At 39.4% G+C, this 27,583-nt stretch overlaps 1 protein-coding gene across 1 annotated transcript in view; it reads right to left on the bottom strand.

The window, feature by feature from the left end:
* Positions 1 to 13,871: 13,871 nt before the first annotated feature.
* The window catches only part of plcl1 (phospholipase C like 1), a 132,139-nt gene continuing 118,427 nt past the window's right edge, over positions 13,872 to 27,583 (bottom strand). Inside the window, exons 9-12 of the mRNA XM_084724430.1 lie at positions 23,532 to 23,735; positions 20,466 to 20,541; positions 15,410 to 15,519; positions 13,872 to 14,712 (exon numbers count right to left, since the gene is read on the bottom strand). Of these exons, the coding sequence (XP_084580556.1) occupies positions 14,506 to 14,712; positions 15,410 to 15,519; positions 20,466 to 20,541; positions 23,532 to 23,735 (597 nt within the window). The 3' untranslated portion in view covers positions 13,872 to 14,505. The remainder of the gene's footprint in view (positions 14,713 to 15,409; positions 15,520 to 20,465; positions 20,542 to 23,531; positions 23,736 to 27,583) is intronic.

Genomic DNA, 27,583 nt, shown 5'->3' with positions numbered 1-27,583 from the left:
TTGAACAATAATATGATAATACTGATAACTGTAGGCCATGGTAATTTCAAAATTACATTATTGTACTGTTTCATCTCCAATCACAAATTTGGTGACTTTAGATTTAACTCGACAAAATCAAAAAGACTTGCAGCTCCACTTGGACTTTAACACCAATGACTTGTGACTTCATTTGGATTTGAGCCTTTTGACTTGAAAATATCTGATACCTTCCCTCAAGCCCAAAGATTTGAAAGTGTGTTATTTGTTAAGTGTGGCACAAATCACTTATTTCCCTTTATTTCCTGAATCAACCAACGTTAATGCTACATTCATTCTCAGCAAGTCAACATGATTCCCCAGATCCACCTTGGTTGAACCAGTCTGACAGCAGAGAACCATGAAGAACTAACATTATTTCACTGAGCTCCAGACGGAAAAAAGATACTAAAAATTTACTAAAAGTATGTGTCCGTCAAAAAGAAGAATTGCAGTATGCAAAGGCACTGTTGTTAAAATGCCATTATATTTGGTAAAGAGCATATTATGACTCATTAAGGACTTGAAAACTCAACGTTTAGGACATGAGACTTGCAAAACAACCACCGCTGACATATACATTACAAACTATTTAATACCAATGTCTCCATTTAAAGGCAGACAGTATGACTGGCTATCTGCCCAGTGAGAGGCGGAGCTTATTTTGAATCACTGACATAAATAAAAGATAAACACCACAGTTCCTCTTCCTCCCACTGTACAAAACTAAAATATCCTGGACACTGGTAGTGTTCAGAGTGCAACAGTGACCAGTGTTGAAGCCCTGCTTTCAAGTTACTGTCCAGGTAGTCGGCTGACTCAATCAGAATTAAACCTGTTTTTATATTATGAAGTAACTAATTAAGACCACACTGAACAGAAAAATGACATGTACTTTGATGTTTTAGTTTGGCCCATGTCCCACCCATTATTAACACTGGGGAGGCAGGATTTATGACCTGTACTGCAGCCTGCCACCAGGGGGTGATAAAGGTGTTTTGACTTCACTTTTGGGGCGATCTGATGTTGTCCATTTCAATATGCAGACTCTTGTTTGAACTAACTGTTTGATGAGTATTTTTGAATGTGCATTTTTTTTTTTTTTTTTGTAAATTATAGGCTACTTTTAACATTTTGCTTTTATGCTACTTATAAAAAGCATACCAAAAAAACAGAAAATTAGTGAATAAATTATAAATGATAAAAATAAAACAATTTTTCACTGTGAATTTTTAGAGGTTTAGTAGAGGTACAATTACTGTTTGAGGACTTAAAGAATGAACTATGGAAGCAATATACTACCTTTATATGGTGCCACTCTGTTGTGTTGTGATTGGTCGGACTATCTATCTTTTAAATAAAAAAAAATCAGACACAGGAAAGTAAGAAACTGTAAGATATTGTAACATTAGTAACTGAAGTACAAAATGAGAAATGGTAAATTATTACTATTCCATGTGTGTGCATGTGTGTACACGTATTTAACGCCACTCCTGCTTGGGTGAGTGCCCCGTGTGCCATCCCTGCACACGCCCCTTGTCCATTATGTCCTGTAATCCAGTGCAAAGAATCTTTTTTCATCATTTAAGGGTGATTGTGAACAAACAAAAAGATTCTATGTAACACAATATGCTGTAAAAATGTTGCATTTAGCTCACATCATTTACCATATAAACTAGAGTTGAAATGACTTGTTGATTAATTGATAAGTTGACTGACAAAAAATTTATCAGCAACTATTTTCTAAGTCAGTAATCATTCCAGTCATTTTTCAAGTCAAAATGCAGAACATAATTCTGCTTTCAGCTCCTCAGGATTTACTGCTTCTCTGTTTCATATCACTGTAAACTAAATATCTTTGGCTTTGGACTGTTGGTCCAAAAAAAGTAATCTGAAGATGTCGGCTTGGCTTGGGAATTTATAATCAGCCTTTTCTTCTTCTTCTTCTTCTTCTTCTTCTTCTTCTTCTTCTTCTTCTTCTTCTTCTTCTTCTTCTTTTTTCATTTTCCACACAAAAAGAATAATCAGTCAATTGAGAAAATAATCAGCAGATTAATTGATAATCAAAATAATCAGCAGTCACAGCATTAATATAGACTATGTTAAACAACATATGATTACAATGAAGACGTAGTAGGGCATTTGTAAGTGTTTATTAACGATTTCACACATCACTATTAAGACAACATATGTGCACAAATTAAAAAATAATTCTGACAGGTTAGAATCAACGTTATTAATGCAAATGAATGACTGCATTGAACTACCTGGTTGAACCATCCCATGATTCTGACAAGGCACCAAAAGAGAATAGCTTGATGTTTGGCTCCCCCTCCTGGCAGTGCAGAGGAACATTATTCAGACCTGCACAGAAAAACCCATCTGAGAGACATTTGGCAGTGCTGAGCTCACTCAGCACAACCATGGATGGCTGGAATTAGACCTGCTAATATAACTAACACCCTCTCACATCTACATGTTTCTGCTCTGGAAACCAGACAACTGCAAATTGGCCAAATGTTGAGCTATTTGCAGAGCAGTCCATCTTCATTTCATTTATGCACTTCATGTCCATTTACATGTTTTTGGATTAAAAAGAAGTAGTTTGAACTATGATGTGAACTAACATATGAGGAGAGTAGTAACTTTTACCTCAGTAGATATACACTCACCAGCCACTTCATTAGGTACACCTGTTCAACTGCTTGTTAACACAAATATCTAATCAACCAATCACATGGCAGCAACTCAATGCATTTAGTCATGCAGACATGGTCAAGACGACCTGCTGAAGTTCAAACCAAGCATCAGAATAAGGAACAAAGGTGATTTAAGTGACTTTGAATGTGACATGGTTGTTGGTGTCAGACAGGCTGGTCTGAGTATTTCAGAAACTACTGATCTATTGGGATTTTCACACACAACCATCTCTAAGGTTTACAGAGAACGGTCTGAAAAAGAGAAAATACCCAGTGAGCAGCAGGTCTCTGGGAAAAAAATGCCTTGTTGATGCCAGAGGTCAGAGCAGAATGGACAGCCTGGTTCAACATGATAGAAAGACAACAGAAACTCAAATAACCAAAGTATGCAGAAGACCATCTCTGAACACACAACACTTTGAACCTTGAAGCAGATGGACTACAGCAGCAGAAGACACACCGGGTGTCACTCCTGTCAGCTCAGAACAGGAAACTGAGGCTACAGTTCACACAGGCTCATCAAAATTGGACAATAGATGATTAGAAAAACCTTGTCTGGTCTGATGAGTCTTGATTTCTGCTGCAACATTCAGATAGTAGGGTCAGAATTTGGCAACAACAACATGAAAGCATGGATCCATCCTGCCTTGTATCAACAGTTCAGGCTGCTGATGGTGGTGTAATGGTGTGAAGGATATTTTCTTGGCACACTTTGGGTCTCTTAGTACCAACTGAGCATCATTTAAACACCACAGCCTACCTGAGTATTGTTGCTGACCATGTCCATCCCTTTATGACCACAGTGTACCCATCTTCTGATGACTACTTCCAGCAGGATAACACACCATGTCACAAAGTTCAAATCATCTCAAACTGGTTTCTTGAACATGACAGTGAGTTCACTGTACTCCAGTGGCCTCCACAGTCACCAGATCTCAATCCAATAGAGAACCTTTGGGATGTGCTGGAACAGGAGATTTGCATCATGGATGTTCAGCCGACAAATCTGCAGTAACTGTGTGATGCTATCATGTCAGTATTGACCAAAATGTCTGAGGAATGTTTCCAGCACCTATGCCACGAAGAATTAAGACAGTTATGAAGGCAAAAGGGGGTCCAACCTGGTATTAGCAGGGTGTACCTAATGAAGTGGCCGGTGAGTGTAGTACCAGACTGTAACCTGTGGAGAATATTTTTGTAGTGAGGTTTATTGTTACTTATCAGCATATCTTTGACAAAAATATAACCAATCTAAATTTTAATCTAAATCTAAATCCAGCAAATGGGCTAAGGCAAGTTACAAAAGTGCCAGGTATTCTAAGGCTTGGATAAGCAGCAGATAACATGGTTATAATATGATATAATATAATTAGAACCAAGAGATACAATCACATCACACCTCTTTTAGCCTCCTTACCTCATTTCTCTGTTTGTTTAGGAGTGATTGTAAGATTTTATTGAATACCTTTGAAGCTCTGCATGGCCAGGCTCCAGATTATATTTTAGATCTATATTATATCTATATACTATACCAATATACCTATATCTTAAATACACATATATATACATATGAATGTTTGTGCAGTTTGAGATCCTTGGGCAGTGGTCTTCTGTCTGAGCTTGAGTCCAGCTCAGTGTCTTCACAGAGTCTTTCTCTAAAAAACCTACTTTGATCAGAAAGCATTTCCTGATTTTACCTGAGCTGCATGTTTACTTTATTGTTTGTTTTTGGATCTTTTTTTCCTTTTTCTGAATATTTTAATTGTTCTCTTCATTTGTTGTTAACCATTTGTTTTTCATCAACCATTTATTGTGGACTGCTTTTAGTCCCATTTAAAACGTGGGGTAGTGGTGCAGTTTGGTTTCACATGGCCATATTGAGTATTACACCAACTAATGCTTATAAAAGTTGTCCTGTCCAACATTTTTTTCCAACTGCTTTCAAAGATGATTTTTTTCAGTAAGAATATTAGAAAGACTATCCTGGCAAAACTTTTCACCTGTTCTCAAGTCAAAAAACAGGAGAGAAAAGTATTTAGATCAGACTTAAAAAATGGATCATTAGATTTTTTTTTTTCTCACTTGCCGCTCAGGGCATCCATAGAAAAGACACTGCATACACAGATAACAGCATCAGGACAGTTTAAGATAAAGCAGAGGCAACACGTGGATTTGGTCAGGAAAAGATAACTTTATTTAGTCTGGGATACATACTCTTGTTATATTTGATTACTTGTCAGATAGAAAACACAGTAGCTTTTCAAAATAAAAGCAAGGTCCATTTAATTATATTTATTTATGGTTTTTAAAACACACTTCAATAAATATTTTTCTTCTTTTGGTCTTTTTTTTTTTGCTATTTTACAAAAACATACAGTGACTGTAAGAACAGTTGAGGAAACAACACTGGATTAAAGGTCAGCGGTGTAGACACAGGCCAACACAGACACTGCAGATGCCACGGGTAATATAGAAATTAAAATACCTTTACACATTTCCAAGTGTTTCACACAACTTTGTCCACATCACTATGACAGGTATAAACAACTCTCCAATTCTTCAAATGAATGTTAAGCACTATTAGACCACTGGTCTGCAAAGATAGGTAGTATCACACACTGAAGAGCACAGAGAGAGCTAGCTCTAAGTTAAGACACGTGGGTAACAGAGATACAATGCACCCCAATGCAACACACTGCATGGACCTGTCCACCACTCTCAATCCTCCAACTCAAAACTTTAAAATGTATCACAGTGAGAGACAGAGCTTTATACAGATCTGTTTCACTTTTAAAGGTATAAAGGGAGTCAGGACGTCCACACTTCAGGGATCCGGGTGCAGCATTGGGTTACAAATGAGATACAATATACTGAACATCATAAAACACTGTAGTGAGTGGCAGTGCCTCCTGCAGAGGTAAACATATCATCAGGTAAGTGCAGTGACACAAGAATCAGAGTGAGTGTGAGAGGCATGGAGAGAAGAGGAAAATGCTTCAATGATCAAATTGTTTAAAACATGTTTAAAGGATCAAACTGGTGTTTCTGCAAGTTAAGTTCATTTACTAGAAATCATGTATGTTTAGCTTTACTGCTCAGTTTTCCAAAACTCTGCAGCCTATAGGGGCCTGAAACTTGCTTGAGACAGGTGATCCATCACAGTGAACATCATGCTTAGTTTTATTCTTATGAAAGTTACACAATCGTTGTGTGCAAATGCAACAGAAAGCATGGATTCATCTGAAAAAACTGCTGCTGTGGGGAAATGATGCACTTTTGAGAGTCATTTTAGCTCACAGAACACAGGAGTTGCTGATCTATTGCTGCTCAGTTGGTTAGTTTAAGTACTAACCAGTGTTATTGTGTGACTTCTGTGATTTAAGATGTTAGTTCGGATTCACTGAAGTCACACAATAACATGAAAATGGAGACAGCGGTAGACCAGCAACCAAAGAAGTATAATATAATAGAACCAGACAGGGAATTGCTGCTCAACCTTGTTTTTTCAATTCTGCCCAGTGGCTACTCTCGGTATTGTGGTAAATAAATTCCCCTGAAGCATTTTCCACCGTAAGCCACCGTTATAAAACAAACATCTGGGTGCCCGTGTGGTGCCTCTTAGTCTGTGGAAATGTGGCCCATGTACAGAGGCTGGGTCCTTAGCAGCAGCCATGGGTTTAATTCCAGCATGTGGCCCTTTGCTGCTTCTGACACCCCCACTTTCTGCCCCATTTCCTGACTATCTACAAGCTGCCCTGTCCATTAAAGGCTAAAAAACTTAAAAAAAATAATCTTTTAAAAAAAATAAAGAGATGTACAAACAAGCTCAACTATGAGTCTTTCTAGTATCCATTTTCGAACCATGGAGGCTTTGTAAAACTTTCCTCGGGCCAAGAACATTCAAAAGTTTGTGACGTCATCACAATGTAAAGTCTGTGGCCCTAGTGGGAACATGCAGGCTGGGCCAGCGGGAGAAACACTACAGTACACATTTCGTGGGTCACATACTTATTGGAATGAATAGGCACCATCTTTGGGTCCAGTGTCCAGATCTGAGTAGTACATCCATCTAAGCAACTCCCCTGTTCTGTGAGGTATAATAATGGTTTTTGATAAAGGAGTTTGGTGGTTTTGAAGAACAATACAACAGCTTATATAACAGCGGTCAGAAAACTCTGGACTGTCCACAGCAGCACATTATTTAGCATCCATGCTGGTGCTCCTCTCTGCTTCTCCAAACTGGGGTTGTGTCGACCGCCATCCGCTGCAGGTTAGAGTTAGTGTGGACTGTGGATAAATATGTCACACAACTCCACATCAAAAAACTCAAACAATCACTTTAAAAACAGCATGATGTTCATGGAAATGGATTTACTCAAATCAAGTCTCTGCAAGCTGACTTTACTGACATGAATTGAAGCCAATAGCTGCCTGGAAGGTATAAAAGCACATTCGATCTTTACATTTTAAATACAATGGTATATTTTGCTATTGCAAGATTACAGTAAATGATTCTAAGTAGGCTAAATCATGCAAAGACATATGATCCTTTTGGCTCATCCAGCTACAAACTAGTGGCTCAGGCGCTGTGTTTGAGTGACAGGCTGCAAAGGTCAATATTCGCTGAACTAACAATCTGCTAATTTTCTCCGTTATTACGTGTTGCTTTCGTTGTAATCTGCAGCACAGTCAGCACTGTCCACCAGAGATCTGCTCATTAATAATGAGGTTTAACTTAACTAAGAAAGATCTCATTACAGAAACCCGACCCCTCTACACCTTATGTTCAACAATTAAGGTAAACCTTGTGACCTCCATCTTCACCGTATCGCTGCAGGTACAGGAAGTCCCATCACCTGTGACCCAGTTGTATGCCCCGTGTTAGCAGACATGTAAACCGGAACACAGAAAGCCAATACTGTGGTTTGTTTTACTGTAGCTGATGAATCATTAATGTGAGAGATCCTCCCTGCAGGTATGCAGGGGCCACATTACAGAAACTTCCTAACTTGTGGGTCCTAGCTTAACTGTTTGGTAACCATGGCAAGCGGGGTTAGGACCTGATTTAGGAACAAATAACACTATAGATTAACAGCTCTTAGGTCACTGTTCCTATCCTAATTTAAGATTTACAAAGAGTTTATTACACAAGCATCCTAATATCTCCAAAACTCTCCTGCCTTACAAGATACTACAAGGGTTTTTTATATGATCTGCATAAGCCAACAAGACCATTCATGACTAATTTACTAACTAACTAAGGATATCTAATAGTAGTGTTTGCTAACAGGAGCAAACAGGTGTTATTTATTTCCCCAAGACAGTCCTGATTAATCCCATCCTACTATGCTGTGATTGGCTAGTTCTGATTGCTTTGATGATGGTTGCCAGAAAGCCTTTCTGACGTTGTGAAAGGGTTTATTTTAAACATAAACCTTAGTGTTTTCTGAAACCCACTCATGTAATTGCCTAAACCTAGCCAAGTAATTTTTGTGCCTATAACTAAAAAATGAAAATAACTAAAAAATAAATAAAATAAAATAAAAAGTCAACTAAGTCTTTAAAAAAGACATTTCACATGGACACAAAATCCAGTCTCCTGGGTAAGATTCCTGTATTTGATTCACTCACCACATTTACCACAACCTCCTGGATATATTTCTGCCAGCTGCCTATATCTACACCAGCCAATCAGAGCACAGTCGGGCAGAACTAGGCAGAACAGTCTTGGGAACACAAATAACACAGCTAATGTTAGTGTTAGCTAACTTGTTTGATCTGTATGGCTGCTCTTTTATTGCTCATACACAGTGGACGCTGGATACAGCTGAGACTGTCAGTTTGTCTCTTTTCTTTCTCTCTTTCTTTTATCTCCCAAGTTAAAAATGTTGTAAATTTCACAGAAAGAGTTTCTTTGGCTTTCTCTTACGTGTCTTGAAGTTAAGTGCCCATTGTTTTTGCTCTGTTTTTGTATGTATTGTTTCCAGGGGTGGAAGTAACTACTTACAGATACTCAAATTACTGTAATTAAGTAGTTTTTTGGGGGTACTTTTATGTGTAGATTTTCAAGTCTGTACTTTTACCTGTACTTAAGTATGCATTACAACATGTAATCTACTTAGTTACTTTTAAAATCATAATTGAGTACTGAGTATAATTTGAATATCCAAACCTGCATTTTAGTAGCCAATCAGGTGATCTGATCACAAACGGACCGATGAGAACAAGAACATACAAATGAGAAACAAAACAAAATGCTGAGGCAGCATGTTTGGATGATAATGATCAATCATTAATCAATTAATTGCTGTTAAGAACTTAACCAGTTAAAAATGTATTCATGGATATTTAACCAATAGTCACGGCAGTAATTTGCACCTCATTGTTTTGTCCAGTGGAACCATTTGTTGAATAAGGAAAAGAATTTGTATATTTCTAACACCAATACTTTTACATGAAATTGAATAATATTTAGCAATGTAACAGTACTTGAGTACAGATCTTCAATTTGTTTAACTAACATGTTTAACAGACATAACAGTTGATAAGCAATGTTGGATTGAGTATTAAGGATTGCTTACCCTGAGAAAAGATAGGATGAAGTAAGATAAGATGGATTCATAAAGTTAAATATTATTTGTTACTGTAATACTGAACCAAATTGGAAAAAAAAAATCCTATCTTAGACTTTTCTTCACTTCTATCTTAACTCCAGTTTCTGTAATATGGCCCCAGGTCTCTGACAGACGACTTTTATATGACAACTGTGGTTTTCAAACACGCCTCTAGGGGGCAGTGGAGATCCCCCAAAGAGCTCCTGCAGCTGCTGTCTGCTTCAGTGCATTTAAGAGGAAATATGGCAAATAGTTTGGCAGTGACTGTGTATGCAGGAGAACCAGTTTGCATCATCAGGCCAGGAATTAGGGCACCACGGTATCATGACAGGCATAAGCACACCAACACACATCCCAGGGCCTCCAGTGAGTCAGAATGTTATTAATAGACCAAAACAGCAGGTGCTGTCACTCTGTCTGTTGCTCACAGCCAATTACGAAGCTCTGCAGGTGTGCCCAGCCAACCACACATGGAATGAAAAGTTAATCCAATATCAGTCTTCTTCTTTGCTTCAACCTTTGCTCTCTCTTCAATAAGTGTCTTCTAGTTTTAGAAGCCTTCTCTCGGGCGCACATCCACACAAAAACACTCGCATGGAAATGTTATTAGGTCAACCTCCTCCTGTGGCTGTGACTCAGTACATCAGCTCTGTTACTCCCCACCTGGAGCCTCTGGACAAGCAGCAGGAACAACAGGGTTGAAAGAAGTGGAGGTATGAAAGAGGTTAATAGCATTACAAAAGAAAAGGAATGTGCAGATGAATGAAAGGCAACAGTGTACAAAAACATGGGATGTCATTGAGAACATACAGTAGTCCTGCACAAGCACTTAAGAGAGGCTGAACCAGTTAGTGAACCTCAGTGTCATCACCGTGTTTCAGTGTTTCTCATTACATCCTGTCTGCTGCAAAACGCCACCAGCTGGGTTGATGCGCTGGCGAGTTGTTACAAAGTTTAGCCGTGATCTCTGTCTCTCAGCGGTCCACCTTCCTGCCTCCCTCAAGGGGCAGAATAAACATTCAAAATGTCTTCTATTCAAAAGTTCCCTCAAGTTGTCTGTCACTCTGACAGTTTGTTCTATCAGCTGCAGGCAGCACATTTACATTTGTTCAAATCCACCGTTTAAAGAACCTTTGTGGTGCACTGGATTGTTAATACTAGTGAATCAAACTTTTAACATTTTAAACATACCTGCCTTATGCCAGTTGGATCCAATGGAAATCTTTTATATCCAAATGGTAAGTTCCTTGTGACCAAGAAAACTACAATACCAAATCAAGACAACTGTAGATAAAAAAAAAAATTACAGAACTGGGGGAGAGAGATGATATTCTGGGGAAAAAAAATCTAAATTTTGGAGATTAAGGTCACAAATTTATGCAGAAAAAAAGAAAATTCTCTGAGATTGAAGTGGTAAATTTTATATAATAATTTTATATAATTTAATAAAAAAAACTGTTTCTGGTTTGCCTGCTGGTGTCCTCCGTCTGCTCCGCCTCAACTCCTGTTGATTTACAGTTTCGTGATGGACAGTAAACTGCTACTGAGGCTGGGTTGCAACAAGAATACATTTTTAAACATGGTTTAATCATGGTTTAACTTTAAATTATGTTGCCCTAAACTTTTGAACAAGCTTAAAATGAAGAAATATTACATTTAAGCCTCTCTTTAAAGCTCAGTTTAGTTTAAACTCTAAACCATGATTAAAATCAATTCTGTTGCACCAAAACCCTTGTTTACAATTTACAATAAAAAAAACTGACAAATTTATGGGAAAGACATGAATATTCTCTGAGATTCTAAAATCATAAAGTGTGTCAACATTACTTGGACCAATTGCTGCTTGCTGTGTATTATGCCTGCAGTTTTTTCTAAGAATGCCCCCCCCCCAAGTCACCACCAGTTCCGTGGTTTGGTTCTTTTTAAACCTACAATGGCCCTGATATGACGTCGTACAAAACAGCTCTGTATAAACTGGATGATGATGCATTTTTTAACATTTTCCAAAAGGTTTTGGACGTCCTTCAACTTATAATAAAGCCTGAAAATCACCAACATCAAACATGGTTTTGTTCGCCAGAGAGCAGTGACTTAAGGAGGTAAATCCAATCTGGTTAGCTTAGTCCTGTGTGTCACTTAGCTTCACTTTTGTCAAGTTTGGTTCAAACGCAGCATTAAAAGATACAAGAATACGAGTACAAAAGCTGAGTTAAAAGAACAAGTATCAGGTGTTTTCCTGCATTAAGAAGAAACACAGTTACACTCAAAGGCCTAGAGGAACGCCATCACTGACAGGTTAAGCACAACTATGAGCCATGATCAGTAGCACCTGCTGTTGTTCTTTTCATCTACATTTAGAAGCATCACTGAGCTATAAAGTTAGTTATGTTGTTTTCAGTACTTCAGTCAGTACACATTGAGTTTACAGCCTCAATGACTTTCTTGTAACTTACCACTATTCTTATTATTGCTACATCAATAGAGAGTACTTCATCAATGCTGCAGGAATCTGTTCTTCCTTCACACAAACACACACATATACAGATTCCAAGCGTCCCCAGGCAAATCTATACTGAGGAGGTTATGTGATCCACACATGTACCACAGCACACATGTACTGCAGTACTACAGTATCAACACACATCCACAACTTCTCCAATTACTGTGTCCCTTCTCCAGTACACTTCATTCCTCGTGTTTCAGCTGCGCCCCCCCCCAAAAACATGACTCAAAGGCCATCAGGTGGAGATAACAAGAACCTGTGTGTGTGTGTGTGTGTGTGTGTGCATGCTTCTGTTGGTTGTATCACACAGTACATGACTTAAATGAGCATGTGTGTGTTCTCAGAATTGCAAGGGGATCTTTATGCACTCAAGTTTAGAAAGTGTACAAAATGTACCTCTGATGGATCCTTGTCCATGTTTTACTTGTATCACCTGATCTGTGGAGTTATTTCCTTCCTGGCCTTCAGACAGACCAGACAGAGCACCAGAGCTCAGGACTTTCTAGGAATGGTTGAACTGATAAGCCAATCAGATAAATCAGCAAATGTTTTGATGACTTTCCACCTCTCCAAACTCCCAAACCTCATTAATAACTGTTGGTAATTAAGATAATGTCCATATTTTTTCTGAAATTCATTGAGAAACTAATTTTGTCTGAGAACTCTGGAGAAATTTGATTTCACCAAAGCTACTACGATGTTTTCAGTCCAGCAAATGGATGCAATCAGGTACTGAAAAAGGTTTCATGCTGATATTATGAACTGTCATTCATTTATTGTATAGCCTACTTCATGTGACATCTGCATTAATTGAAGTCATCCCTGGAGATCGTAAATTGATCAAAATAGAGGATTTCAAATTGGAGGGTGGGGCTCCCCAGGGCAGGCTCAGTGAACGGAAGTAGAATAAAATATAACCAAAGTGAGATCGTATAGAACAGCCTAAATGTGTGTAATTTACTTACAGAGAGATACAGTTTGGGTAATTTTACTTTTCCGAGTCAGCAACTAGAAAAATGCTGGTTTGTGCTGTTGTCCAGTTATAATCTTCTATTATTTGGCTATATTCTCCATTAAGTCAGCCAACATGTTTCTCTCTAGAGCTTCTCTCCAGAGCCATCATGAGTAGGCTAACTAGGCTAACTAACATTTTAGCTAGTTAGCATACAATGTAAACAATGCATTTGTATATCTATTATAATTTTGGTAAGAAAGCAAACTCGATTTACTTTCAGTTTACATCAGTAAACTTGGATTAACTAAACTGAGGTGAGTTTTTATTGTACAACAGAGCTCTGCTTAAGTTCAAATTTGGATTTACTCATTTTTAGTTTACTCTAATTAAGATGAGATTAGCTGTTGGTGCAGCCCAGTCTAAATGTAGCTGCTGTTAGTTAGTTATCATACTGCCTGGACTTGGAGCTCAGAGCACTGGGGGAGTGCTGGTGTTCACACCACCAGTACAGGAGCTTTGGACATAAGCGGACAGTCTCACAGTAGAGGAGAAGAGACCAAAGATGGATGATGGAGGAAGCTAAGAGAAGCGACCGAGCAAGAGGCTGCTGAACAAGCAGCATGTGACTGACTTTTAGTCTTTGCAAGACAGACACCACGCTGACTATCTTGCTGTTTGTCTTGTCAGTAATGTTAACTGCTTGCTGTTGTCTTGTGTTGTTGCCCTTGCTGTTGTTGTCGACTTGCTGGTTTTTGGTCATCAGTAATATAATAAGAATGAATGCAATCTTTACGATAGCGGCATATAAGTGAATTGCATCAAATCACAAAAAAACAAAACAAATCTTACATAATGTTGCTTTATGTCACTGCAAAAGTTCAAATGTATTAACTGATGTTACTCTAAAAACAAAAGCAGGAATACTGGAAAACCTGTGTGAGTTTTTAAAAAGTGTTACACTAAAAATGTAAGCTTCTTGATTTAATTATTCTCCCCATGTGTTTTTTTGTAGGACACAACCTGCAACGCTGGAAACACACACATACACACTCACACACACACACACACACACACACACACACACACACACACACACACACACACACACACACACACACACACAGGTAATCTTGATGCCTTCCCAAGGGACAAGCTAAAATGCTGAGGCAGAGAATAGCCTGTCCCATCAGCTCTACATCCACTCTGCCTTCCACCTCTGAAATGAAACACCAACAGGACCGTAAATTTCAGCTCCAACACAGCCCCCAGTGTCACAAATTATTCAGGTGTCTATGATTTCCTCTCTAATGAGGAAAACCTGCAGAGTTACAATGTTGAGTCACACGTCTTCTCTCAGAAAAATAAGCAGGAGCTGTCAAAAGTTCAGAGACCCGTGTGGAGTGTCTCTCTCTGCTTTTTCCACCATGGAGTCACGACATTCATGAGAAGCCTCTCTGCAGGCTGGACCTTCAGTGATAAATTGATGAACTCACCCGTAAGGCTTTAACAGATATACTGCTCTGGTCTAGACTAGTCTAGACACTTACTGCACTGAATAAAAGGATAAAAAAAAGTCCTGTCTCCTGTGGTGCTTTTACACCCACACTTTTTCTGTCTTTCTTGCTCTCATATCTCCTCATCTCTGTTATCCTCTGTAATTACTCCATCCACTCCCTTTTCATCTTTGGCAGCATGCTGGACCCAGGTGGGGGGGTATCAGATGCGTCCATTGCCATGTGTGCTGCTTCGGCGGCCAGACAGGGGGTGGGAGGAGTAGTGAAGCTCGGCTGTGGAAAAGGAGGAGGACGAGGAGTTGGATGAAGAGGAGGAGGACGTTAGTCCACAGGCTTCACAGGCCAGCGCCAGCTGCCTTAGGGCATCCAGGGAATCCATCTTAGCTCCTCGTAACAGATCGCTCTGACCCTGCAGCACACAGGGGAAACAGGAGTTTGACTTGTAATGAATTTTAAGTAAAGCAGAAGGTGGAAATTCAGGATTTCATTTGTTTGCTGGCATGTGTTTGGCAGCAGGCTAATCCTGAACAACTGCAGAAGTCTTTGATTTAAAGCCGTCTGTCCACCTGACAAATGTGAGTTTAACTTTAAAAAGGTACAAAATGTTCTTCCAGGATTCTTCCGATTTTCTTCCTAGATGCCCCAAGAGGGTCTAAGGGCCACACATCACAAAATCCTGTGATGATACTCAGCCGAATCAAAGAGTCACCTCATATTCACAATTACCATAAAACAAAAGGAATGTGTGAAAAACTAAATTAACAAATATTCATCTGCCACCAACCCTATTAAATCTAAGTTTTGATATCAGGGTGGCAGTAGCTCAGTCTTGGCTTGGGAACTGAATTGTCACCAGTTCAAGTCCCACATGGACCAAAGTACAGAGTGTGGACTGGAAGCTGGAGAGGTGCTCCTGAGCAAGGAACTGCACTCCCAGCTGCTTGGGGTCCCCTCCCTCTGACATTTCTGATGCATGTCTATAGGTCCTGTTTGTGCATGTGTGTGTATTTCGGGCCTGTGTATGTATGTACAAGAGTGAAAAATGTATTTTCCCCTTGGGGATTAATAAAGGAAACCTTCTTCTATTGTGTTTTGCTTCCCAGTACCTTAAGAACAGTGATGTTCCAGGTGAAACTCTCCACAGCTTTGCTTAGCTTGCGTCCCTTCAGCCCTTCCTTCTCCCCATGCCGAGAAAGATCCTCATGGAAGTCCATACCTGCAAAACACACAAACAGGAGCTTGGCATCAGGTCAGAGGTGGTGGGACAGGAATCAGCAACTCAAAATCAGGTGAAATATAATTGTCAAGTGTCAGGAGGACTTGCTGAAATTATGTTTGTGACTGACACCAAATGTCTAAAGGCAAGTGTCAACAACATATGTTGATGGGTTAATTGTCAGATACTAGATTAATATATTTACATAAAAGCAAAGGGCCTCCATCCTTCATGACACTCACACTTGCAGTTAGAGATCAGGAGTTTCTAAAGGCAGTGAGAGGGTCTAATGACACTGTAAACGCTGGCTGAACCACTATGGGTAAACACTTATAAAACACTTATAATAAAGGGTACAACTGACATCACACACCCAGTCAACCACCATCTGACCCTACTGTCCTCTGGGCACAGGTACAGAAGGGCTCGCTTTGGGAAAAACCTGATCTCAGTTGTCATTGCCACCTTAAATAATAGGCCTCATTGACTGTATTCAGTCGTCTACATTATGTTGTTACTACGTGTTGTTTGTTTGTTGATGCATGTTGTTTGTTTGTTGACCAACGTGTACTTAAAGTGGGATTCTCTGGGTACCTCACGATTTGATTACAATTCAGATAAACAATCCTGGTTGTATCAAAATTTTAAATTGTTACACCATGGGGTGCAGGTTGGATTGTTTTCAGTGGTGAACAGTACATTTACTTGAATACTGTACTTAAAGTGATAGTTCACCCAAAAATGAAATTTCACGCAATATCTCCTCACCCCTGTGCTGATGTGAGGATGGGTGAAGATCTCCAGTTCACAAAAAACTCAAACACAATTGAAGTGAATGGTGACCAGTTTTAAAGTGTTAAAAAAAGAACACAAAAAAACACAAAATGTCTCCATACTGCTCGTGTGGTGTAATCCAAGTGTCCATAAGATGCAACATTAAAATTTGACCCAAACAGACACCATTTACACCATGTTTTTAGCCTAAATGTCAGCTGTGGCCTCTCAGACCGGAGCCGTGCCTGAAGCAGGTACTGGTCACCATTCACTTCAGTTGTACTGGATTTGGCTGCAACCCTGTTTTCCGCTGAAGCTCCGGCAGTGTTTTGTGAACTGGAGATCTTCACCTATCCTCACATCAGCAGAGGGGTGAGTAGATATTGCGTGAATTTTCATTTTTGGGTGAACTATCGCTTTAAGTACATTTTTTGAGTATCTGTACTTTACTTGAGTATTTGTTTGTATTTTGTTTTTTTTGGAAACTCTTTCATTCAAACAAAAAAGAAATAATTCCAGGTAGACTTTTAATATGGGATTGTTTTTACTGGGGTGAAAAACATTGCAAAATGAATGTATATACTGCTCCTGAAGACAGAAAGAAATCTCAGTTATTTAACAGACTTGGAGAACTCCTTACAGTTGGCTTCAATCTAATTTTATGATGTGATTTTAATACAGTTATATCAGAAAATGACAATAACTGTCCTTTTTGTTTTTAATTGTATTTCTATGCTGAAGTTTTTATAGGTGTTTCTAAAGACTTTGTGTCACAGAGTGGTTCTACAAGCAGGTCAGTGCAGAATCAACAGAAAAGGGAGCACAATCATCAGTCTCTTACTCCAGTTTCACTGAAATACAATATGAAACATAACTGGCGATTAAATGGTCTTTATTTTAAAACAAAGTTAACTGCATTAATGAATGAATTAATACATTTTAAAGAATCCTACAGTCCCCTGCATGTAAGACAATAATGTGATAATATGAGGGGGAGTGCGTGGCTGTGTGTGGTGTTAGTCACGTTATGTCTCCAGCTGTGCAGAACAGCCTCTCTGCTGCACTGTGAGCTCTGAGGAAAGACCTCACTGTCCAAATTGCAGAGCAGGTACAGAGTTTTTGTGGTGACACAGACTGAGCAGAGTTATTTTCTTCATTACAGAGTTGTTTGAGGTTGTTTAATGCCGTGGTGTGTGTTACTTGGGTGCTCGTTTGTTACAGCTGATTGCTACTCTGCTCCATGAACGTCTTAACATCTGTGGGTGATGGTAAAACATATTCACATTCATCTTAATTATTAATTATTCAGACACTAAATCAAAACATGATTGCAACCCCTGCTTTTTGAAAAAATGAAGTACTGCTCCTTGTTAACAGCTGATAACCAGGTGCTGCGCTGGCCTCACAGCTGAGTTCCACCCCTTTCACTCCATCACCTTCATGTCAACTGACCTTTACAAAATTGATTTTTGAGATTTATGAAATGATTCAGAATCTTCCACATCCACATCGTGATGCATCTAAGAATCGAGTATTTCCCCCACCCCCAATGTGTACAGTGCTGTGGAAATGAATTTCCACCTTGGCAACAATAAAGTCAAAGTCTAAATAATTTACTTAAAGGTAGAGTCAGCAAGGTTTGCCCAAGCAGTTCATAAATGCATCAGGATGTCAAAATACTAACACTGAATGTTGGTGAAACGTCTCAAACAGCAAAAATCAATGAGAAAAAAAAGGAAATACAGGCAGAGAGCTGCAGCCACCACACACTTCAACTGGGTCATACGTGATGATAGAGAGGGATTATGTAATATGAGTCTTATGAGTGTTTTTTAGGAAAATGTTACTGATTATACCTTTAGGTAATACCTAACTAATCCATGACTCATGATGATTTAATGCCTGAATTAATGCATCACAGCAATCACAGCTATTTCATATGTAGTTTTTATAAAATGCAATATTATATTATATATACATTTCATATATAGATTGATACTTTTTTTCAGACTATGCTGAAACCAGAACTGAAACTTTTCTCATAGAAATATGAAGCTATCATCACATGTAAGTATTTACATTAGGGCTGGGGGGATTCGTCGACATAATTTAAGTCATCAATTATGAAAATATGTCAATTTACATATTGTGCGTCGAGGCATCACTATGAATGACTGTGTCCAGTCAAAGCATGGATTCACCTGACGAACAAGCTGCTGAGAGCAAGACTCACCGCGATCTTTTAAAGTGTGGAAGTGTTTTACACAGAGACACAACAGTTTGTCTCTCTTTATCTCCACAAACTGGACATGAGTTATCACAGCAGGACAAACTGCTCCTCATGAGTGCTGGAAGTGAAGCACTGAGCGACCTGTCCTCCTCCTGCAGCTGCAGCAGCATCTGCTGCCAGCTTCTGTCTACTTTATCAGCCACGTATGAGACACAAAACATTACAGACTATCTGTAATCCATTCATTCATTAAATAGGGTGGAAATTACACTAACCTTAAAATATACCACTCACTCTATGACACGACGACAGGACACGACAAAGAAGACTGTCTGTCTACAACACTGCCTCTGCTTTTGCCTCTTTCGCAACAGATACATTATTACAGCCTCCTCCAGTGTCGCCACGTGTGATGCTGTCAGAAACTTTTGACTCTTTTTCTTCAGGGGAACTTTTGACACAGGGTTGACTCTGAGTGGTGCCCTCTACTGAACATTCATGCCAATGTAAAAGATGCATGGAAGTATGTGAGCAGTGATATATTGTTTACAACATGTCTATTTTCGTAATAAAGGGAGAATAAATGAGCCTTAACAGAAATTCATACATCCTACATTTGTTAAAGCTATAATACGTGACATTTTTGCATTAATGTGGCTGAAATGGGTTTTCTCAGGAGAGTGGCTGGCATCTCCCTTGGGGATAGGGTGAGAAGCTCAGTCATCTGTGAGGGAGTAGAACCACTGCTGCTCTGCATAGAAAGGAGCCAGTTGAGGTGTTTTGGGCGTCTTGTAAGGATGCCACCTGGTCGCCTCCCTAGGGAGGTGTTCCACACACGTCCAGCTGGGAGGAGGCCACAGGGCAGACAGAGGACTATGTGGAGGGCTTATATATCCACCCTGGCCTGTGAACACCTCAGGATTCCCCAATCAGAGCTGGTTTATGTGGCCGAAGAAAGGGAAGTCTGGGGTTCCCTGCTGGAACTGCTACCTCCACTACCCGACTTTGGGTAACCGGTTGAAGATGGATGGATGGATAGATTTTTGCACTAAACTAACTAAAAATGCAAGACATACTATATAGTTTGTTAAATGTTGTGCTTACATCATCCCAAACGTTTCCAACAATATTCAAACCCAGAGAGATCTATAATGTTTTCATAGTAACAGCCCATTTCCTGTCAGCTGTTGCTAGCTAGTTGCTATAACATCCGGGAAAACATGAAATATGTTAGCTACATCTGAGAGTGAGGAAGGAAGTCGGCAAATGTGACTAAACATAACATGAATAAAACTTCAACAGATTACCTTGTCTATTAACTCTGTGGTGGTTGTTTAAAAGTAAAAGCTACAGCTCCCATGATCCCACACTTCTTTACAACATCATCAAACTAGGTCTTTTGTTATTGTTTTGAGGTGAGACACCCCTAGTGGTAGAACTTGCACATTGTGCATTTAATGCATTAAATCACCATGAGTCATGCATTAAATATAACAGAACTATAAGATTTGTTTCTTATAACGTTACCCAGCTGTCATACTGCGTCATTACACCTGGAACTGTTTCATTCAAGACAAAACTGCAACACTTGCAGGAAATATTTTTTGACAACGTGCATCTCAATGGCTCCTCATTTCAAAAAGTATAAAAATTACAGCACTATGTTTTTTGTCCAATTAGAAAGACGATACTGACAAGCATTTGGGAGTGTAAGAATCAGCAGTAAATACTGGATCTCTACTCATAATGTTGTTTACTGACAGACTCATTCTCTGAGGAGTTGCCCTCATTAAGATCGACCGTTTGATGTTTGAGTCAGGCTTGCTCATTTGGAGAATTTTTAGGATATCCTGTACTGCAGTTGTGCATCAAACCCATTTTCACTCAGTTCATTATCACCTCGTGTCAGCTCATCCAGCATTTCATCCATCTCTCACTTTACCTTCTCTCTGCACCTGGGCGATCCTCTCCTGAACGCCGTCCGCGTTCTCAATTAGCTGTTTCTGGGCAGCAATCATCTGAACGGACAGGAAAAAAGTTTGCGTTAAACTTATTCAGTTCATTGCAAAGTCAGTCCCGTGAAGCCAAACACTGCTCTAATCCAGAGAGCTTTCTTCAGATGGTACAAGAAGTGTTCAAAATAGCAAATATGTCAGGCTGGAAATGTAAACAGAATGATTTATTTAACATAATGGTGCATTGATAAAATACATCAGAGCTGAAGCATTAAGTCAGTCACTCAAACAGACTGTCAGGAAATTTATCAGCTACTATTTTGATAGGGGATGATCAGTGAATCGAGAAAAGTAATCAGCAGATTAATCAGCAATAAAAATAATCATTTGTTGCAGCCATACATTAAATATTTTTACTTATTGTTTCTCTCAGCATAAGAATTATGTTGCTTCAACTAAAGGATGTAAAAATATCAAGAGCAGAGTGAGAGGGAAGTGGGACACCAGAGAAGCAGCATCTACAGCCAGAATATTCTCACATCTAATGCCGTGAATTAAGAGTTTACTTTTGATTGTTGGAATAGTGGAAAGAGAAACCAAGGCGGTTTCGTGAGGTTTATTTTGCTTCTGTCAAGTTTGAATAAAGTGTGTTTTACAATGATAAAATGACTGTTACTGTTAATGGAGTCTGGTGGCTGTGAGGAGAACAATATAATAACTGTTTCTGGTTAAACAAAAAGGATCTCATTCTAACAAAAAGCTCAAATTACCATTCTTGGAGTACTGAATAATTTGCTCTCAATCTTGAATACTAAACAAAAGGATGTTATTGCAATCAGAACTCTTCTTGCTCACAGAAGGATTGTGTTAGCCTGGGGATCTCCTTCATCACCTTCACATTCTGGGTGGTTTAAAGTTATAATGTCATATTTAAACTTAGAAAAAAAATAAATACACATTGTGGGGATCGAAAGAACATTTTTATTCAAAATGGCACCCTTTCTTTTCTTTTAATGTAAACCTGTCTAAACTGCCTTCAGAATAGGGATTTGATGGTGTTCAAAGATTTGCCCTAAGTTTACCCATGCTGTGGTTCTTTTGTTTGGCTTTATTTGAAAATAAAAAACGTGGAGAAATTTGTACATTTTGGATACTGTATTTGTACCTGCATCTCCAGGAATAAAAATACTTAAGAGAAAAAAAGCTCTGTCTCTGTAGGAATCCTTTCCATAATTTGTCAGATACTTAGAATAACAATCTGAGCCTGCCAGTGGAAGAAACAAGCACTTTTAGTGGACTGATTTTGACAGTGCAGTCACCTGAATTAAATAGTAGTAATGTAGTAATTACCAAATAATATATTTTAAATTTCTGAGAAATTAGCACTAAATTACCTCTAAGTTTCATTAAGTATGTGATTCAAGTAGGTGGCTTTGTAAATTTCAAATTTATTATGAAGGAAACTGGGCTTCCTTCAGGATTAACAGAGTTCTATCTTGTCGTGTCTTATCTTATCTTGTCTTATCTAATTCCAAAAACTTTTGTTGGGATGCTCTGAGCTGGAAAGCAACACAAAGCATTAAGTTTGTTTTACACAAAGAATCCTTGGAAAGAAATGGAGGAAGGAAGAAGTGGACAGAAGAGAAGCTGCAGGGCAGCAAAAAAGAGAGAAATAGAGAGAGGAGGGAGAGTGTGTGATGACTAAGCCGAGGCTGAAGAGGTGTGATGTACGACTGGAGATCACACCAACTGTGGCTTCATGACACTGACCTGCCAGGCTCACATTTTCTGGGTTCACACGCAAACAACATCAGCTCCGCTGACATGTCTGAACACAAAGTGATGGTTGGAAAATAAAGCACTCTCTGTACTGAGGTGTGTGTAGGTGTAACAGCTTAGTGCTAAAACAAGTGGGAGAGATTCATCCTGATCTGATGTAAGAGGAGATCGAGTAGGAGGAGACACAGCTGGTAGTCAGGGTGTGTGTGTGTGTGTGTGTGTGTGTGTGTGTGTGTGTGTGTGTGTGTGTGTGTGTGTGTGTGTGTGTGTGTGTGTGTGTGTGTTTGTGTGTGCGTGCGTGCGCGTGCGCGTCTGTGCTTGAGGAGGAGTGTGGGTGACTGTTTCATGCATGTCACCTCAGAGTGTCTTTTTGCATGTTTAATGCCTTGGTGCAGTGTATTTGTGTGTGGGAATGTGTGTGCACACTCTATAATGCAGTGTTGGGTATCACAAGAAACTAATTTCAAACTTTTATCAATTCTGACCAAACTTGATTTAAGTTAGCAAAAGCATCCAACCACTGAGTAAACTACACTGCATCGCTGTTTAAGTTGCATATTGTGTGTTATATTTTCTAAGTGAAAACAATGAACAGATAATACATTGTGTAATTAAATTTAACTTAAAGGGATAGTTCAACCAAAAATGAAAATTCAGTTGTTATCTACTCACTCTCATGCCAACTGAGGGTCAGATTTAGTTTGATAGTTCACAAAACACTGCTGGAGTTTCACAGGAAAACAGTGTTGCAACATCTCCCAAACGACTCAAGTGAATGGTGACCAGTTTTCAAATGGAAATGGAAAAAAAAAAATCCCTCCACACTACTCGTCTGGCATAATCCAAGTTTCCTAAAGTTATTGACACACAGTTGCTTAAGGAGGCGTTGATTACACCAGACGAGCAGTATGGAGGCATTTTATGATTTTATTCTGTTGTTTTTTTTCCATTTGAAAACTGGTCACCATTCACTTCAATTATTTGAGAGATTGTGCAACACTGTTTTCCTGTGAAACTCCAGCAGTGTTTTGTGGACCAAAAAACTAAATCTGACCTTCAGTTGGCATGAGGGTGAGTAGATGATGACTGAATTTTCATTTTTGGGCGAACTATCCCTTTAATCTAGATTTTTTAGCCATACTAGCAGTATGGCAATAGGTATGGTGATTTTGATTGACAGCACCTTGTGAGTGTTCCTTCACAAAAGTGTGAGAAAGCAGAAAGCAGAGGCTGTAGTGGGTTTACCCTCCACACTGAGCATTCATCTCACTCACCGTGTCGTACGCAGACAGCAGTTTGCGTGTTGGCTCGGAGAGGGTGACCAGAGGCTCCAGAGATGGGTAGCCCTCCTTCAGCACCATGGCGGCCCCCATGGTGCCCTCAGGGCTCTGCAGCCTTGTGGCCAGGCTCTGGATGCACTGCTTCAGTTTGGCCACTGTGGGGAGCCCACACTGCTCTTTGAAACTGGCAGTGGCGCTCTGGAAATGGTGTGATGGCAAAAGAAAGAGAGACAGACATGAGGAGGAAGAGGAGGAGGAGAGGGAAAATAGTATTAGATCAGATGTACAGTTCCGGCTGTAAAACTAAGCAGGGAAAGGTCAGAGAGGGTGACACACCCCCTACACACACAGAGACGCAAACCGCCCCTCCTTTCCCCTGTCATAAGCTGTCTCTCTTGTGAATTAAATCAATATGGCAGTCATTGCCACTTTTAATCCAGTGAAATCAGCCTTAGCTTAAGCGCATTTGGCAAAAGTGAGGACAATATGGCATAAATGTGGAACAGAAAAATCATAGCTGAAGAGTGTTTTTCATCGCTGCAGGTGCCTCGGGATGCAAAACTGGGTTGGTTAGTAGACCTGACAGACACAAAATAATATCAGTCAAGTGTCAAACTGGTGAAATGCATTTTTGGGTCACTTCATAATGAAGGTAAAATGTTTATTATTGCACACAGAAGAATTAGAATGGGAACCCCTTTTGTGTAGCTGAACACAATTTGCCAGCTGACAGAACCCCAACTGGACTAGTGATTATCATGCCCCTCCTGTGTGGAAGTGTGTGTGTGTGTGTGTGTGTGTGTGTGTGTGTGTGTGTGTGTGTGTGTGTGTGTGTGTGTGTGTGTGTGTGTGCGTGTGTGTGTGACAGACATGCAGCAATATAGGCATGATGAATAATAACTGACTGTGGCAGATGAGCCCACAGCTGGACACATGGCAGAGAGACAGGGACAGAGAGGAGGACAGAGTTCAAGTCGGAGGGAAAGGACAATGAGATTGAAGCAGGCAGGTTAAAAGCAGTTTGTGAATGAGTGAACAAGCCTCTGCAAAGCCCCCAGTATGTAAGTGGGTGTGGGTTTGTCTGGGAGGTTGCCTAACAGATTGATTAGACGGGATTGTCAGGGTTGGGTGAGACATGAAGCGATAGGGATTTATCTCCAGATAGAGACGTTTTTGTGCCGGTTATAATGAAGAGGCTATTCAACAGCTGTGGAAAATATTGTAAATGAATTAGCAGGAGTGCTTTATGTTTAATATTAAGTCATGGAATGACTTGATTTTTCAGGTGACTGAATTTGCCAAAACCAGAGATTTTTTGGGGTTAGTTAATCCATAAATCTAGACTAGAAGATACATGGACACCCAAACAGAACATTGTAAATGTTGAATGTCATGGTCAATGGTCATTAAAGGAACAGTTTGACATTTAGGAAAATTGCCTTGTTTGCTTTCTTGCTGGTATCCATTGTCAGTGTATTACCTACTGTAGATGGTGCTCAGCACAAACTCCCTTTTGGAGAAACAGCAGGTCTGCAGCAAAACATATGTTGGACACGAGTGGTGCAACAGATCACAGTATTCACAATTTGGATCGTATCACAGTTTTGAGTCTGATCGGATCTTTTTCAGATCATTAAAAAAAGAAAAAGAGTTGGAATTAGCCTTTGATCTCTCTGTGTCTGTAATTATATATATATAATAATTATATGTCAAAAACACACTATATTAATAATAATACAATAAATTATACTTTGAATACTATACTCTACTGTATTATACAGTACGGTAATATATATATACTATAGCACATATTATAGATAATTATACACTCTATTGTATAATACACTACTGCACTCTGTAGTCTGGCTCAATGTCCCGCCCACAGCATTAGCTGATTGGTTAGAAGTCACAAGTAAAAGCCAATCAACACAGACACACTGTGTCACAGACACAGAGCTGCTCCGTTGAGCTGAGAGGAGCTGTGTGTGTAGAAGTTAAGACAGCAGATATCACCAAAATTTCAACAAAAATATCACAATCTTATGATCTGTTTCTATGACGACACCATAGTTACACCAGTGACAATGTCCAAAGTCATGGTCGGGATTTCACTCGAGGCGATGTGATGGCTTTTAAATCAGGTGCTCTTCACAGAGATGTGCTGCAGAGTAAAATACAGCAGCATATGTCCTGTCTGCTCACCTCAACTCTGCATTGAGATTGTGGGTATTACTACTGTTTCTATTATTACTGTTTTACACCATGATGGTTACATCTAGTCTGTGGATCATGGGGGGCAATCTATACAGAACACGGGACAACTGTGATCCACTGCACTCCTGTTAGACACCCAAATAAAAGGCCAGTCTAAGCAAAATCTTGGTTGAAATGGGTTTTGTCAGGAGAGAGCAAAATCTATCAAATTAATCGGACGCTAGATTTAGAATATTTTCACTCAGTAGTAAACCAGCAACTTTTGTGTTCTTTGAGGTAAAGTTACAGCTTTAACCAAAGGAGTCTGGTGGCTTTGGAAAGAGCGATATTTGGCTAATATAGTGTCCTGCTGGATGAAAAGGAAAAGACAGAGTACACTTAAAATGATATTGATTTTTGTAGGCGCCTAAAATATTCAGCTACTGACTGTCCACAGCAGGACATCGCTTAGCTTCCTATGCAGCTACTCCTTCTGCTTCTTCAAATTGAGGGCGTGCTGACTACAATCTACTGTAGGTAATACACTGACTATGGAGAAGTACCTCATACAACTCCACCTCCATAAATCGAAACTGTCCTTTTAAGTCTGAAGTGAGACCAAAGAGACAATTAGCTTAGTTTAGGATAAACATTGTCAGCAGGGGAGAAGCTGACAGCTAACCTGGCTAGTTTAAAAATAATCCCACCAACAACTCTGAACCCCTCTAATTAACGGAGTGTGTCTTGTTTGCTTAAGCCTTACACAAACAGACACATAAAAATAATTTGTGGTCTTCTGGAGTGTTACGTACTGTAATTATTTTGAAGTGAGCACCAGCTGGGACTGTGTTTTCCCTGGAAGCTGTTATCACTGTGGAACTGCAGACAACCGGTGGAGACACATCACAGATGTGTCAGGTTGATGGGTTTTTCATCAAGAAATCGTTACTGTCTATACAACTCATTTTAAAACCATTAACTGTCCTTTTTATATGTCCATGTCTATTATTTATTATTTAGAGTTTTTTGATAGGGACAGATGCAGTGTACATACACAAACTGAAAACAGCTCTCCAAGGCAAGTATCATAGTGTTTATAATGGATGCTGATTTGCAAACATATCGTAATGCTTATAAAAACGCATAATTAAGCTTTAAAATCAAATGGACACAGCAGGACGCAGCACAGCATACAGGTATGTTGCTGAACTGAGCAAGATTTTGGAAACTCCCTTAAAAGTGGCGAAGATAATAGCAAATTTCAAATTCAAGATAGCAAGTTCTTCGACTTTGCTCCAAAAACTGTCTGAGCCAAATATATTTTGCAGTTAATATCCTTTATCCAATATCTTTATCTTGTCCCCTTAATGCAGCCCCTCTGTTCACCCTCTGTCTCAAACAAGTTGTTTTAGCTCCTGTCTCTTTGAGGCCCTCCCTCTCTAAAAGCCTGCTTTCCTCTGATTGGCCAGCTTCTCCAATGGCTGCAAGGGGCAGGACCTATGGGCAGCACCCACTACTCCTGAGCAGTAGAAGTTCAATTTTTTTTCACTGAATCAAGTTTGCATGAGTCACTCACTAAACAGACTTTCATCTTGCAGCAGCTAAAGTTAGCCTCAATTGGAAAAACAGACAGACTTTGTTTCTTTAGTGTTTAGAGTCAAACAGTTTTTGGTATGTTTTTCTGGAACAGCATCACAGATTTTTCCAGATACATCGCAGACTGTTTCATCAGTGACCTATAATGGATTTAAGAAACGAGATACCACATGTTTGTTAGCTTTAAAGATGCTCTTGGATTTATTTGAACTTTGAAGAGTTTGGAGATTGCCCCTACTTCCAGTCATTATGCTAAG

Source organism: Lutjanus erythropterus, chromosome 8 (assembly GCF_056507025.1).
Source record: "Lutjanus erythropterus isolate fLutEry1 chromosome 8, fLutEry1.hap2, whole genome shotgun sequence".
In the NCBI taxonomy this organism is placed as follows: Eukaryota; Metazoa; Chordata; class Actinopteri; order Lutjaniformes; family Lutjanidae; genus Lutjanus; species Lutjanus erythropterus.
This window is presented reverse-complemented; position numbering and strand designations above follow the sequence as displayed.